This window comes from Ciconia boyciana, chromosome 12 (assembly GCF_034638445.1).
Source record: "Ciconia boyciana chromosome 12, ASM3463844v1, whole genome shotgun sequence".
In the NCBI taxonomy this organism is placed as follows: domain Eukaryota; kingdom Metazoa; phylum Chordata; class Aves; order Ciconiiformes; family Ciconiidae; genus Ciconia; species Ciconia boyciana.
This window is the reverse complement of record NC_132945.1, coordinates 10,128,735-10,144,881: the sequence shown is the minus strand read 5'-3', so window position 1 is coordinate 10,144,881 and position 16,147 is coordinate 10,128,735. Positions and strand designations below refer to the sequence as shown.

At 52.3% G+C, this 16,147-nt stretch overlaps 1 protein-coding gene across 6 annotated transcripts in view; it reads left to right on the top strand.

Annotated features, from left to right (window-relative positions):
- The first annotated feature begins 1,983 nt into the window (after positions 1-1,983).
- DOCK11 (dedicator of cytokinesis 11) overlaps positions 1,984-16,147 on the top strand; it is an 86,991-nt gene continuing 72,827 nt past the window's right edge. For all 6 annotated transcript variants that reach the window (XM_072876876.1, XM_072876878.1, XM_072876875.1 and 3 more), the window contains exon 1: positions 1,984-2,145. In XM_072876876.1, coding sequence (XP_072732977.1) covers positions 2,044-2,145 — 102 coding nt within the window. In that variant the 5' untranslated portion in view covers positions 1,984-2,043. The remainder of the gene's footprint in view (positions 2,146-16,147) is intronic.

Genomic DNA, 16,147 nt, shown 5'->3' with positions numbered 1-16,147 from the left:
CTCGCTGGCACCAAACCAAGCTCATAACCTTAGTAGGAATGTTTTGCTTCTGACTGGATAAAGAAGGGTGGGTGCTCTAGGGATGATTTTATTTCTTGTCAAGTGACCCGTCACAGCACTCTTCTCCTCAGCCCCTTGGCAAACACTCCAGTTCTCAGAGCTGTTCCTAATGTAGCAAACCAAAGGCAGAAATGGCACGGCCATAAGTGTTGGCCTCTGATCATTGGTGTTGTGCTGGCTTGTGCTCTCCTGCAGTGCCCAGCCTCTTCTGAGGAGCCGCGGGGGCCAGGGGCTCTCCGCAGCAGGCAGGATGAACAGGGCTACCCCATTCTGTGACAAGCATCGTTGTGTTACCTGTCCTCTCGCAGCCAGGTGAATGAGACCTAATGATTTTACTTACCAGTATAGCCATAGCCCAGTTCATCGCAGTGCAGTCGCTGGAGCTGTATGGTGTGACGATTTGCAGTGGCTGGTAAAATCTCTGCAAGAATGTGCATGGGTGCGGGGATAAGGAAGTGAACCTGTGTGCTGCAGCTGGAATTGTGCATCACAATGGGTTTTTGCTTCTTAATTTAGACAGATTTGGAAAAGCTTTGTGTTTGTGAAAATACTAATTCGCTGGCTCATAAACTCTCTTTTTTTCTGTCCCACATCTAATAGATATTTGATAATTAACAATAAACTTTTAGATTTGTTTTGCCTCTGTGTAAAAAATCAGAGCGATGTTTAATATGAAATGGTGTCTGCTGCTCCTTTAGTGAACTGCTAAAAAGCAGAACAATAACTGGCTTGCATGCCTTAGAAGTCACAAATAACATTTTGAATGGTTTGGATCATAATGGCTGTATTCATTACCCCCTACAGATTGGCTCTCATAATCGAAACAATTTCTCTATATGTTGTGTGACTTACGGCATGCCTATAATTCCAATGAGATCCTTGTAGACAGTATTTAATCAGCCATATGGCACAATATGTGTAAATTCCTTAAGAGTATGACTACATGGCAACTCTATCCAATTCAGTATCTTGCTGTGAAGACACAGCACACAATAACATAAGTAAAAAGATCTAAAAGTAAGGCTTTAATGTACAAAACATAAAGGATCAATGGCGCTCTCAACTTCTATTATAATTTCAAAATCACCATCCTTAAAAACAGTGCACAATGACAAAGTGACAAGGACTAGGAATTAACTTCAGTCCTAAGGAACCTTCCTTCCACATCCTTACTTCTGCCTTTTGCAGCCGGGCAGCCAGATGGGATCATGGCCTCTATAATCAAAGCGCTTTCCTATAGCAAACGCTATAGGTTGGAGATGCTCAGTAATAAGATCTTGTCCTGGATCCAGCTTAGCCTTACAGGAACACAGCTAGTACAGCAGGGACGCACCTTGGGCAGAGCTGCACGGAGACCACCAGTCCAAACGGACTGGTGCGCCATTTGGCACCGAGCCTCCTCGGGGTAGTGTTGGCGTAAGCGTCCGGTACCTTCGCCTAGAGGCTGGCTGCCGTTGGGTGGGCCCCAGCCCCGGCGTGCCCTTGCTGGGCAAACCGCTGCTGCCTCCCTGGAGCTCCGTCAGGGAGCATCCCCCGCAGCTGCGGTGCGGCCGGGAGCACCTCCCCGGCGCAGGCACGGTCTGGCAGTGCCAGGCGGTGGCACCGCGCCCGCCCGGGGGCTTGCTGGCTGTCCCCCGCGGAGCCCCAGCCCGGGCTTTGCGTGCCGGGGCAGGACGGGTGTCCGGCGGAGGGAGGAGAGGCGGGGAGGGGGAGCGCGGCACACGGGGCAGCCGGCCCCGGGGCGGCACCTGCCGCGGGGACAAAGCGGGGCCGGGCCGGGGGTCGGGGCGGGGCGGGCCGAGCGGGGACCCTCCCCGTCCCCGTCCCCGTCCCCGCCCGCCGCCCGGCGGCTCCGCCCGCCCCCGGCCCGGCCCCGCCGCGCCCGCCCGCCGGCAGGGAGGCAGGGAGGCAGCAGCCCGCGGCTCGGCTCGGCTCGGCTCGGCGCGGCTCGGCTCGGCGCGGCGCGGCGCGGACCATGTCGCCATGTCGGAAGTGAGGAAGTTCACGAAGCGGCTCAGCAAGCCGGGCACGGCCGCCGAGCTGCGGCAGAGCGTCTCGGAGGCGGTGCGCAGCTCCTTCGTCCTGGTGAGCGCGGCGGGGCTCGGGGGGCTCCGGCCGGGAGCCCCGGCCCGGCCCGGCCCGGCCCGGCCCGGCCCGGCGGTACCTTGGGCAGCTCCCGGGCGGGGCCGCGGCCGGCCCGCGGGAGCGGCGGCACGGCGCTGGGCGGGCAGCGGCTGGGGAAGGGGCAGAGTCGGGCAGGGGATGCGCAGGGCGGGGGAAGAGGAAAAGGAAGGGGCTGGGCAGGGGATGGAGAAGGGGCAGAGCTAGGTCGGGGCTGGGCAGAGCAGGGGATGCGCAGGGCACGGCTGGGCAGGGGTTGGGAAGCGCTGGGCGAGGGACGGGCAGGGCGCGGCCGAGCAAGGCAGGGCATGGGGAAGGGCAGGGCAGGGGCAGAATTCCCTCCTCGGGTTCCCCTCCGTATGTGTTGTGTCATGCCGTCCCGCCTTCCCCCCCGCTTGCCACCTGCCGTCACCGTGCCCGTCTGAGCGCAGTTCAGAGATGGGAGCATCGCAGGGAACCGGCACCTTTACGGCTTGCGTGGGGTTAGTTAGTGCTTGTGTGGTGGGAGCAAGAATTAATGAGAATCTGTCTGTGCAGGGCATTGAGCAAACGGGTAACGGAGCTCACCCTGCATCGGGTGCAGGCAACGTAAAACTGGCAAATAAATAGGGCCGGACTGAAGGGCATGGCCTGGCGAGGTGAGAGAGAGGCATGGGCACTGGCGTAAGCCGGGAGTCCGATGTATCCAGGGAGTCACGCTCAAATGTCTGGGGTGAAAGTCATGTGCTTTCTCAGATGCATTTCATCCCTGCATGTGGGATGCTGCAGCAGGTTGTCTTTGTTGTCCTCACAGCTGTGCAAACATGAGCTGCTGTACCCTGGGTGGATGCTGGGGTCAGTTCAAAGCTTCCCTGGGCTTTGTTGGATGTATTTCACTGTTGCTCATTGAATTACTCTAGCATGTAATCAACTTTGACCTTGACTTTGATGGAAGGTTAGTCAATGGGATATGCAGAAAGTGCAGTACAAGTTCAGTGAATAATTCCTGTTAGTGCTCTACTGTCAGATTAAATGGCATGTGCTGTTAAATAAATGGAAGCTTTTAAACAATTCTTTTAAAAACAGAGTTTTCTTGTAAATTTACTGATTTCCAAAGCTGAAAAAAGCCATGGTGATAATCCAGTCTGATTTCTGAGTGCCATGGCTATTGCTTCCTACATGCAGTTGTTCAGGGATCCTTACGGGCTCCCATGTGATTTTCTTTCCCTCTTTCATCAACAATACATAGGGACAAATGCTTTGTACAAGCTGATGGAACCTCTCATTAAAAATGAAATTGTTTGTATAGGACCTGAAGAGCTTTGGTATCCTACAGGCAAATGGTTACTGAGTGCCTGTGCCAGGTGCCTTCTGTCAGAAAGGGAAGGGATGGGTGGGACTGCAGATAAATAAAACCTTGACAGCAACCCAAAGGAGCCGGCAGAGCCCAGCATCCATCAGCAGCCGTTCTCTTTCTGATCCTCTCTAGGGTTTCATTGCCCACACTGTCCCTGCCAACTTCTCTCTCTCTTTCTGACAGGCAAATCCCCCAGAGCTGCTGTGCTGCTTAGTGTGTTCGCAGCCAAGTGCCCGAGGAGGGTGAGGGCAGGTGTCTCTGATTCCTAAGTCTTGGTAGAGTTTCCTGCTTTCAACAGTTCAGCAGCAAGGGATAAATCCCAGCACTTCTGCATCACTAGGAAGAGCCATAAGACACTGCAGTGTTCAGGGAGTGGAGAAGGAGGTGGCATAAGCTTATAGGACTGTCTCAGATGACACTTTGGCCACCCTCAGTGATTAAGGATGAGGTTCATGCTTTCCAGCTTGCTCCAAGGAGAAGGTGGTTCCTCTCCATCTACCAGGTCATCGTCCTTGGGAGGAAGGGATGTCTATGTGCTGGTGTGCTGGCTGTCGGGAGGGTGGAGAAGGCATCCAGGGAAACGATGGTGGGGAGTGGTGGAGAGAGGGGGAGACTGAAAAGCCATAGTTTCTGATCCCGCTCCTGAGGCGAGGCTCAGCCTTGGCGCTGCTGAGCTGGGCAGCTGCAGAGCATGGCGTGAGCGCACCCCCTGCCCGTCTGCCCGCTCCTTGCCACAGGCAGACTGGGGGAGACCGAAGGCCCCAGCATCAGGTGTGTGCCAGCAGGCTGCAGTCCCAGCTGTGCCTCACCCTGGGGCAGTGCCGAGCCCACCGGTGCCGCGGGAGGCAGGGGGTGGTCGATGGGTATGTGGGGAGCAGGGGCTGGTGCTTGGTAAGTGGATGGAGCAGGCTGGCAGCATGCGGTGCAGCGTGTCCCAGGGCATCGGGAGCTGGGGCTTTCTGGCAGTCCGAAGCAGACTGGAGTGACACTAGGGACCTTGCTTGGCAGGATCGCATCCCATTCCTGCAGCCTGGTCACAGCAGGTGATGTTAAGTCAATAAAAGCATGTGAATAGTTTAATACTCACCAAGACCCTGGGGATACCCTGCCTGTCCCTCGGTGATCCTGTCAGGTACCTTGGCTGTCCGCTTGCCTTGGGGCAATCGTAGCTGAAACCACGGGTATCTGTGGTGGCGAGCATGGATGAGATGAAGGGGTGGGAGGCAGAGCTAATGCAGGTACCAGAGCATGCAACTTCATCTGCAGGAGGAGTGGGCTCTATAGGGCTCTTCCAATGCGTAGATTGAGCTCAGCATTTTGGGCATTCAAGGCACTCCCTCGAGACAAAGAACTGTCTGGAGTAAGAAGCCATTTGTAGTCAGTGAATGAAATCCTAGTAAATGAAAATGTCTCAGTGAGGAAAGCTTTTAACGTCATGGAAGCGGTCAGCTTGTATGGAGCCATAATTTGTGTGTTAAAGGAGACGCATCTCCAGCCAGGAGTGCTGTGCTCCTGCGCAGCCAGCCTGAGCAAGTGTGATGTCTGGTACAATGCAGCTCTGAAACTGCATGTCATCTTATTTCTGTTCCTGGTTTTCCATTTATGCTTGTCTAGGACCAGAAGAATATTTATGCTTCTCTTTGGTTTGCAAAGCTGGAGTGAAGTTGGTGGGAGTTTGGTCAGTGACTTCTGGCAGGGCTTTGCTCCTTTGTGCTTGTGAAAGGGAAGCGTTGGATATGGTGGTGGTTGGACATCAGCAGCAAAGGGAGGTTGTCCCTTTCCGAGGTGTCCTGGGGTACCTGTGTCCCACCTGTGGCCTTTGGACCAGCTGCTAGGATGCAGTCAGTGCTGTTCCTGTCATGGCATAAGTGGAGCTGTAATCCAGAGCTGTAGCAGCGAAAGTAAGCGTAGGCTGTGGTGGGAAGCTCAGAGGTACTTCGGTCCCCGTGGATGGGGAAGGATGAAGTGCAGCTTTCACTTGGGGCTCTTTTGTTTCCTCTTACTGCACTGGTGTTCCCAGCATCCTGTCTGTCATTCTGGCCTTGCATCACATTCACAGATGGGCTGTGTAAGGGAGGTGTTGGCGAGGAAAAAGAGTTCAGCAGGAATCCCTTGAAAGCATGCACAGCCCTGTGGAGCAGAGTTGGGAGCGCTGGGCGTGCCGCAGGCAGCCAGCGTGTGTGGGAACCCTGGTTCTCTCCGTGCACTTGTCTTTGCAAAGCTGTAGGGCAGATTGTATCAATTTCAGCTTTGAATGGTCACTTGTGTGTGCTACTGATTATAACTCATGGGTGGAGTTTTGGCAGAATAACTGACAAACAAGGTGACTGTTTAAATAAACAGACAAATTTAGCAAAAGCATTAAGTTGGCAGGTGGGATAAATGACACGCTAAAAGATGAAGGAAAATTTTAAGATTAGGTTAAAGAGAGGAACAGTCAAAGCCTAATTGTGATACCTTAAACCATTCTTAACAAAGAGATTACCTGCAGCTTAAACCTTGGGGCACCAACAGTAAAATACTGTGTTAGAAGTGCAACTTCAGAGCCAGAGTACAAAGTGCCGATGATACCTGGGAAAGACATCTAGGCTAGACCTCAAGGAGAGCAGCCAGGGACCTTTGGCAGCAGACAGACATGGGTGATTTTGGCTCAGACGTTCAGTGCGATCTCCCTCCTCCCATCCTCTCCACACTCAGGATGTTGCTGAGTATTAATGGGAAAGTCGCGTGGCACGGCAGGAGAAAGCTGCACCGAGGCGCTGGCCGACACGGGACCTGGGCAGCCGCGGGAGCATTGCAAAGACGGAGCTCAGGCCTTGCCAGCAGGATGCACACGCATGCTCTGGTGTGCGGTCCCCTGGTCTGGTGGAGGTGCCTGTGCACCTCTCCTTCACCCTACCTTTGCTTTCCTCCTGAAAGCGTTGTGGGCCATTGTAGAGTTGAGCAGTTTAAGAGCACACATGCTTGTGAATGAGATCTGTCATCTTGAGCCTTGTGGCACTACCAGGAAAATAGCAAAGCCTCTACCTTCTGCCTCAGGACCCGAATCATGGTCACTTGTTGCCCTGTGTGGATGTAAGGCCAAGGCTGAGCCAGAGCCTCCCTGTGCCTCCCCTCTCTGGCAGCGATGTGCTCGGCAGCGGCCGGGCCCCCGCAAGGAGAGGGCTGTGTCTCAAGCCAGTTGCAAGTTTTCCAAAGGTGTCGTTCTCTGTGTCGTGACAGAGAAATTTAATGTGTGAGACACATGAGCTCAGAGGAACAAGCACTTGACAAAACCCAGACAATCCATTTTCCCATAGCGCTGCCAAAACTAGTCATCTGGTGGCAATTTTAAGTCTCCCACAATTACTCTGATTTTCTTTAGATCATTTCTATACGGATTAACTGAAGATACATTTACTGCTTCGCCATAGAGACTTACAAAGGATGCAGACCCAGAGCATCTTATCTGAGAAGGAGCAGCTGCAAAGGATTTGCCCACATTGAGTGTCAGCCAGCCCAGTGGTGCATCCCCAGGCACCCCAAGGCACAGCTTGGTGGCACCCAGGGACACTCACAGCTCTTGGCCACACATCTGCCAGCACATGAACTCCCAGCAATTGCGGTGTGGGAGAACCTCTGCCTGCAAACAACTGCATCGATTCTTGCCATACAGAGGTATTCAAACCGAGCGTCTGCTCTCCTGTGTTACGTGGTGCTGTGGGATGTGCTCCCTGAAACCTCACTGTGAGATGGTGGGCAGCGTGCCAGGAGAAGATGGGGTTTGTTTGATCCTGGCTGGGCTGGGCTTGCATGGGTGGCTCAGTTTCAGGCAGACACAAAAAGGAGATAAAAAGCTCCTTAACGGTGATATTAAGAAGGTTTTGACTGGAGGCAAAAAGGCATTTTGTTCTTTCTGTGGTTTATTTTCAGCTTAAACAATATTATTAGTGTCTGAATTTATGCTCAAGCAGAGGAAGTCAGCTTTCTGCAGAGAATCATCTTTTAATAAGCTAAATTCACTTTGATCAATGTGAAAACTGTTTATATGCAGTGTTTGTAGTGATCTTGGTGCTCAGGAGAGACACAGAATATATGCATGTTCCCCCTTGGGTGTAGTCACTATGCTGTGTTTGCATAATTTACATAGAAAAAAAGAGATGTATATGAGACATGGGAGGAAATTTCTGCCCCTGCGTAAGTGGGTGGAAGTTTTGCTGTCAGTTCAGCCAGGGCAGGTTTTGCCCACTGCGGCAGGGTGCCTCCGGAGTCGGCCACCGCAGCTCGCTCGGGTGACTTCTGTGGAAGTGCTTATAGAGAGATTATTGCTCACAGGGGCTTATTCAAGAAAACACTTGAACACATTCTTAAAATTAATCACATGCTTTCCTGAATTGGGGCTCGTGTGCTGTAAGGGACTGAATTTAGCTCAGCGTGGGCTGAGTGCCGTGGCACGGCCCTGGGCAGCGCATGTCGTGGAAGTGGCCTGGTTTGCTCCTGCCTGAGTACACACCGGTTGTGCAGTGGATGAAGGGCACCGTTTTATGGAGATGAGCAAGGCCCCAAGTACACTGTGCAGCTATTTGGGGCCACTTAGCAAATCCCCGGCATGTCTCCTACCAATACCCAGTCCAGAAGAGATGAAGCAATACCTTGCCCCCCCACGCATGCCTGTGTGCTGTGGAATGGGTACTATAGGATGAGCAGTAGTCAATGCATCTATTTTTTGAGGTTTTTGGAGGCTATGACAAGCTTTTGATGGGCACTACATCTTATCCTTCCCAAGGCATCATTTAAATATATGTGTCCTCCTGCCCATTATAGGAAAGCTCTAGGAAGAGCGCAAAGCATCCAGCCCTTACACGCACGTGCATATAGCTTTTATCACATTTTGCTAGCTGTGTGGCCGGGGTTTTAGCACTTGCTGGGCAAGGCTGAGAGTGGTTTATTCTGTGCCAGGGACAGTGTCATGAAAATGCAGGTGTCCCTGCATTGACAGCATCTGCCCTGACCTGCCACCGTCAATGCAGTGAAACGCCTGGAACAGATGGTTGCTGTTGGTGCCTGCAGCTAATGCCAGCAATGCGGTTGGGGATTTGGTGCACTCAAAATCCGGTGAGGGGATGTCTCTCGGGCTTTGTTTCAGCCTCTTCTGATATCTGGAGATATTTGCAGAGACCCCCGCAGGACCAGGAGCATTTGAACCTGGACTACCTGCTGTAGTGCATATTGTAGCATCCTTTTATATATGCCACTTGGTGGTTTTTACAGCATTTCACTTAGCCCTTTGCACACTGATTTATTATCTCTAATGATGCAAAATTACGCAAAGCTTTTGACATTTCTGTGGCCTGAGAATGCAAGTCACAGTCACACACAGCAGCTGAACAGCAGCCAGGCTTGGGGCACACGTGTGCTTTAGCTTCCCTGGTTAATTGGCCTCCTCACTCCTGTTCTGTCCAACGAAGAAAAGGGTAGTTTCATGCCTTTGTGGGCATTGCTGTCATCTGAGAAACGCTGGACTATGTTTCCCTGCCACCATCTCCCTCCATCTCTTTCATTCCCTTAAAAAGTACAAATCAAAGCTCTCCCTTGCTGGCTGCTCATTCCTTCAGCACAGCCCTGACTTATCTTTACAGCTTTTCCCTGCCTCCCGCTGCTTCTCTAATGGGGTCAGGTCTGCTTGTTCCTGACCCCTTTCTCACCCCTTTCTTCTTTCTTGCTGAAATGCAATTTTTTCTCTCCCCTATTAATATCTCCTGCCACAGGGCTGTCCCTGGGGAGCGGCTGCGACTGGAAGGAGACCCTACCTGTTTCAGTCCAGGGCGCTCCCTGCTCCATCACCCTGCTCCTGGCTCCGTTGTGGGTGACATCCCCACCGCAGCCCATTCCCTTCGTCCCCAGAGCAGGGACACTGCATGGGTGCAGCCAGAAAGACGACATCTCTCCTGTGCAGTATTAGGACCCGGTCACGTCAAAGTGCCGTATGTTGCTCTCTGTAACAGCCATATATATCACTGTATTTTGGCAGTGCTCAGGAGCCTGGGATGTGGGTTGGAGCTGCACTGCAGTGTCTGTGTGGAGCAGGGCACATCTCCCGGCAGGTCTGGAGGAAGCCATGGCTCAGGATGGCAGCTGGCCCCGCGCCTGCCAGGGCTCTGCCAGACTGCCAAGCCTGCGGCTCTGCGGCTTGGCCCTTGGGGACACAAGGTTAGCTGGAGCGGGGACCTGAGGAAAGCGTGGTGCCAGCTGGAAAGGGGTGGAGGGGCACAGGAAGACAAGAGGCTTGGCAGGGGCTAGGTTTTTGATAGGGGCAGGTAGGAAAGGCACGGTCAGGAGAGGAGAAGGGAGCCTCCATCTCTTGGAGGGAGATGATGGTACTGGCTAGGGTAGGCTGAATGCCCCCAAAGCTGGTTTTCAGGGAGGCAAACCCAGCCGCCAAGAGACAGCCACTTTCCGTGGCAGTTTGGGGGTCCAGGAAACTTGCATTCGACTCAGACAGGTTTCCCTCGCAGTTTTGCCTTTTCCTCTGTGCCTGGGGAGCCCTAAGCACTCCCCTGTGCCTTTGCATAGTGCTGGAGCTTGTATGGATGTCTTCATCTGGGGGAAACTTTGAGGTGCTCTGTTGACAGCGGCATTTTGACTGCGGGTGGGTTGAAGCATTTGCAGAGCCCATCTGTTGCAGAGCCCGTCCATTGCAGAGCCCATCCATAGGCCCTCCTACGTTTGCTGGGGAGAAAAGAGTTTAACTTTGCAGCCTCTGCAGCCGTCTGCACCTGCGTCTGATGCCTGAAGCCCGAAGATGGAGCGTAGATGGGGGCTGAGACAAACAACTTCCTGAGCTGGTTAAACCACCACTGACATCTCTGGGGTTTGACTTAACTGCTGGGGGTGTTCGCTGTATTGCTAAGGCAACCCAAAACTGTCTTGTGACTTCCTGCTCTGTTTTTTCCCCGCGTTGCTGTATGGGCTTGGGCAAGTCGCTTCACCGTTGCCTGGCTCGGTTCATGCCCCAGCGAAGCCGAAGAGCGTTTTGCCTGCTCGCCTTTGGGGAGGGGCTGCGCAGTTGGCTCGGCCCCGCGCGCAAGTGGTTTCTTTAGTGAAAAACAAGAGTTTTTAAGAGCAGGCAGGAAAGGGAGGAGTTCTGCTTATGTGCAATTAATTGCTTTAAGATGTTCTGAAGCTGGCTATTCTGGAACTGGATGCTAAATATAAAACTGCTACTACATAAATAAATGATGAAATACCAGTGACATCTGAAAAGCACTTTGGGATGCTCCAGTTAAGAACTTACATAAATAACATGTATTATTGTCATTGTAATTACTCTTTTCCTTTTTTAGCGTGCCTGTGCTTACAGAATGTTTTGAGAAGTCATATCTGGCAGAAATTCAGCTGTCCCATAGAAACCAGTACCCTTTTGCCAATTTCTATTAATGCTGTTATTTTTGGAGGAGAAAATCAAAGCTGTGCCGTGTTTCCATATCTCTCATGCTCCGCGGCAGATGCTCAGCTGGATGCAGGTGCAGCTCCATTGACGTGGAGCTACACTGATCCCTCCCTCTGCTCCTCATGCAGAAAGGCTGGATTTGAGCCAGGATGTACCTGTGCGGGCAGGGACATGCGGGACTTCAGGTGTTGTGTCTGGGGACTGGAGATGCCATGGCAGTCTGTACTGACCCGTCACTGGTGTCTCTCACACAGGAGCACTTGGTGATCCTGAGGAAGGTCAGGATCACTCAGCGTCCCTCCCTGCACACATGGGACAAGGGTACTGAAAGCAGTGTCAGATGCTTGCCCTACCTGTGGAGGAATGGTGCTGGATCACCTCGAGTGTGTGCTTATGCCAGATATGGGCCATGCCCCCAGCTACCACTTGCCTCCAACGATGCTTTTCTTACTGCACTTGCTCAGGGTGACTCTGCACTTGTTCAGGGCATCATTTTCAGAGGTGATGTGTGAAGGTGAAGCGTGCGTGGGCTGGAGCGTGGGCTGGAGCGGCAGCACTGGGCCACTCCCAGGTTGGCTGTGAACTCTCACTGCTTCATTGCAGTGCAGCTTCTTTCTGACGGCTGTTTCCTTTGCTTAAGTGATTATGCAAGAATCTCAAGCTTTCAGGAAAAAACAGCGTTCCTGGCCCTCGTTTCAAAATGTGATCTGCTGAAGGCTGTGAAGCGTGGAGTCTAGTTCTCCTAAATAAGTGGAAGGGAAATGAAGAGCCATACACTGATTATCATGACGTCCTGTAATTTCTAAACCAGTTTGAAGACGTTTCAAGGCCTGACAGTTTTATTTGCCAGCCCTAAGTAGTAATGACAGGTAAATGTTTGTATGTCTACACTGACATCAACTTTTTGACTGTTTCTTCAAGCCTTCTCCCAAGCTGGTGTCTTGCACTGATGCTGCGCCACTCTGGGAGACAGCGCTGGTAACTGCAAACACTTGCTTTGTCACTAGAGAATTGGGCATTACAATGAAAAAGGAGACATCCAAGTTACAAAATACCCAGAACCCAGTCTGCCCTTCGTAGTGCTCAGATGAGGTTCCGCTGCCCCCCGGGGCCATCAAGGCAGGAGGAGAGAGGTGTGGGTCGGTGAGATGCTTTTGCACAGGACTTCAGTGGGGTGGAGGAAGCACAGGAGAGGAGGCAGAATCTTGCTCCACACTTTCAGATGGAAAGCGTGAGTCATTTTCACTGCAAGTGTTTTCTTGCAGGGTGCCAGAACTGTGCACCCATCCTCCCCTTCCCCACTGTGGTGGCTTTTTATTTCTCTGAGAACTCCTGTCAGACACAGCCATCTCCATTTAACACAGAGCAGAAGGAGAGAGGGGTACAACAGCCTTGTACTCTCTGTACTGTGTTTCTGAGCTGGAGTGTGGTGCAGACTGGCACATAACTCCTGTATGGAGATGGGAGCGTGGCGGCTTTCACGCAGACCCCCATCTAACGAGACCCTGGAAATGATGCACTTGGAGCTGTGTCTCCTGCTGTCCAGCCTCTGGGCGCCCTTAGCCCCATGTACCCACTTGTGGGTTTAAAAGAGACAAAGTGAGTCCTGCAGCTTGTTGCGGGAGTGCTGGGGACTGGGGAAGGGAGAGTCTGCTTGCCTGGACCGCAGCTGGGGAAACATTTCTTTCCAGGGTATAGGAACTGCAGGGGAAAAGGAGGTGCTGGGGTACCCTGCTGAAGGCACCACCTAACAACTCGTTGGGGAACCCGCGCTGTCCAAAGGAGAATCTGTTTGCTGCTGGGAGAGGAGAGCCCTGGGAGGGCTGGTGTGCCATAGATCTGCTCCCGTGTGTTGGTCTGGCCCATGTAAGCCTGTGTCCTGCTTTCCTCTTTCTGCTCTGGGCCACAGAGTATCCACACGCATCTATGCACTGTGAGCATCCATGTAAGGCAGTGCTGCCAGCTTTGCTCTGGGTTGCAGGTTTTGGGTGAGCAGGGAGTGGGGTGCAGGACAGACTGCAAGGCAGCAGGCAGTGCCCGCTGGGCAGGCACATTGGAGCTGTTTCGGAGGTTGCTCGCCCGCTGCCTGCAGGAGAGCTGTGCAGAGTGTTGCTCTGAGCCATGTTGGCACCCGATCTCGCCCTGTCAGGCCCCTTTTCCTCAGCTCATCCTTCCCTTCCTTCCCCACGGGGCTCCTCTCTCCTGTCTTCAGCGCACACCCACTCCGCCATCCCCTCTTGGCCTCCCTGCCCCCATCTCCCGCCTCTCACAGCTGCACAGCCCCAGCCTTTCCACAAGCCCCGCTTCCCATGACATCGCCTCTGTGCTCACACTTGCCTCCAGCACGGCCCCATCCCCAGCTGAGCAAAACCTGCATCCCCCATCCCACCTGCCCCTGCACCACCTTGGACCAGCTTCTGACACCCTGCTCTCTCCCTGCTTCCCCTGCTCCTCCTCAGGAGGTTTTCCTCCCTTGGCATTTCACAAAATGCTCAGTGTCTTTGTGTGTCTGTCCTGCAGCCCGTCTCTCTCCCCTGTCCCAGTTGCAGACATTTCCCCCATGGTCTCAAGCTCAGTGTTTTTGTCCCTTCAGCACAGACAGGATTCCTGTCTGGGCATTCCTCTTGCGTTTTTAAACTTCATTCTCTCTGGCCAATATAAAAATAGTCTTGCCCTGCTCATACCCAGCTTTATTGACTATTTTTCATCCTTGTGGTTTTACCATAGCCCATCTCTGCATCTTGCCCTGGGCTCTGCTGTTACACCCAGCTGAGTGCTGGGTTTGCAGCAGGCTCATGGGCGCAAGCTCCCCATCACCTGGTGAGGTCCCCATCACCTGCTTCATCAAGCTCCCCATCACCTGCTTCATTGCCTCCCTTCTGATTTCCTCCCAAAATGTGGCTTTGCTGAGAAGCCCACAGACCTTGGCAGCGGCAGGGCTGCGTCGTGTTGTGACTGCTGCCACGTGTGCTGACTCACACTGTCTCCCTGTTTGCCCTTCCTCCCCCATTTCTCTTTCCACCTCTGCCATCTCTTCTGTGCTTTTGAACGCAAAGTCTTTGGGGCAGAGACTTTATTCTGGCTTTGCACAGGGTTAGGGTGGTTCCAGGCACTGGATAGCCAAGCTCAGGGTTTCTCACTTTTCATTGTTCTTTCTTATGCCCAGGTTCCTGGAATGATGAATTATGTGTGAATCTCAGCTTTTTAAAACAAAGCTCTGTAGCCTTCCTGCAACCTTGAGTTAGAGCGTGTAAACGGGATCAGACAGCAGTGCAGGAACTGGGGGCAGAAAAAGTGAAGAGTCACAATGTGCTATTAAAAAAAAAAAAAAGCTGTTAAAGACCACAATTTGAGAGAGCCCTGACCTGAGATCTTCGAATCCCTGGCTTTGGAAAAGTTTTTCTATGGATAGAAATTCCTCAGTTCCATGTGCCCATACAGGTTGCCAAGTGAATTTTCTCAATTCCCAGGCACCATTTAAATTCTCCCATGTACTGTCAGGTTTCATGAGCAAAATAAAAAATGGGGAGCTCTCTTCACTGTCTGCGAGCTATCTTTGCATTTCCAGATTGCGCATTGCGGTGGGAAGTGGTCCCTCTCTGCCCTGGGCTGTGGTGTCTCAGAATTGATGTGACCGTGACTAGTATGTCCAAAGGGTGGTTGTACGCTTCCATTTTTTTCCCCCTTTAGCTTTTAATCAAGACCCCAGATTGACTTCGCCTCCTATTTTCTGTGTATTTCACCTACTTGGTCCTTTGGGATTTGTTGTAAAATTCAGGCTTTGCCAGGCTTTCCACGTAAGTGTATTACAGGGTTGCCACAGATGAGGCAGTAAATAGATAGGCTGTAAAACGCACACTAAATTTTGGGGAACAGTTGTACAGTCTGAGGCAATGCATCTACATGTACATGTGGTCGGTGCTATTTCCTCTTCTTTCTTTAGCTAAAGAACCATCACGTTTAATATTCGGATCACTTGTGTCTCTCTAGCTGCTTTGTGAGCGTGGATACATGCACTGGGTAGATCTTAATTTCTGAGGAAGTGAGAAAACGCCATGTCCCGGCTGCTGCCAAACCCGCAAGTTTTTCAGTGGAAAGCAGGGAGGAAGCGTTGCAGGGCCGGCTGTGCCGGGCGGAGGTGGAGCAGCATGTCTGTGTGTGTGCTGGCCGTTAGCGCCATGAGAAGCGAAAGTCGAGCATGGTGCAGCTCTTGCGCCGGGCTGGGGGTTGCTCTGGGCTTGGCTTCCGCCGTGCAATGGGAAACGTGCGCTGGCAGCTGACATGGGGCTCGTGTCAACGCAAAGGGATGAGCAAATGGGTTAAAGTGGAGCCAAACCAGCCGGGTTTGCCATTTTTTTCCTCTGGATATTATTTTAAATGAGAGCCAGCCTGAAAGGACTGAAAGTACAAAAGCTTTCTGATAGTTTTCCTTTGGCCACTGTTTTAAAAAACTCCTCGAATGAAACATTTTTCCTTCACTTTCTGTACATTCACATCACTTGGATTATACCTGTTGTCATTCTGGGAGAAAAGGATCTCAGAAAAACATTAATCATATAATAAAAACATTGGCACCTTTGTATGGTATACAATGCAGGACACTAAAGACAGGTGGCTATTGTTTTTCAGGCAATAAAAGTTTAAAATAGAGATGGCCTTTCCCATACTTCCCCACATGGGTATCTCCAGCTGTCATTGTGAACCTTTGTTCACAACAAGCAAATGTAAGGAATTTTGTAAGCTTTGCAAATGGATACAGAAAGGTGACAATTTAATCTGACTTCTTAAGATTCCCCCCTCTTGGTTAAAGGGCAATTCCCTTGCTAAACCTTTCCTTCAGACTCTCCCTGGTGGTTTCTCTGCAGTGGGGGTTTGTGCTCGGGCTGGCAGAGGGCGGTAGGACAAGCAGGGCACTGAGGATGAGGACCTTTACTTGGGGTTTTCCTTGTGCCGGGCTCTTTGTGCTCGCACTTGGCCAAAGGCAGAGCCTTGCGTTGGTGTTTGTGGGCATGTTTCTGTTGAAGTAATTTCATTGAATTTCCTGTTGAAATGCCAGCCAACTTGCTTGTTGGTGGAGAGTCAATACTCTAATAGATAGGCTGTTGTTTTGCCTGTGCCGTTGTCCAAGGGGAGCCTCGTGACTCAGCTTGGATGGGGGCTCAAGCACGGCTGGCGACCCTCTTCCTCGTGCTCCGCATGGC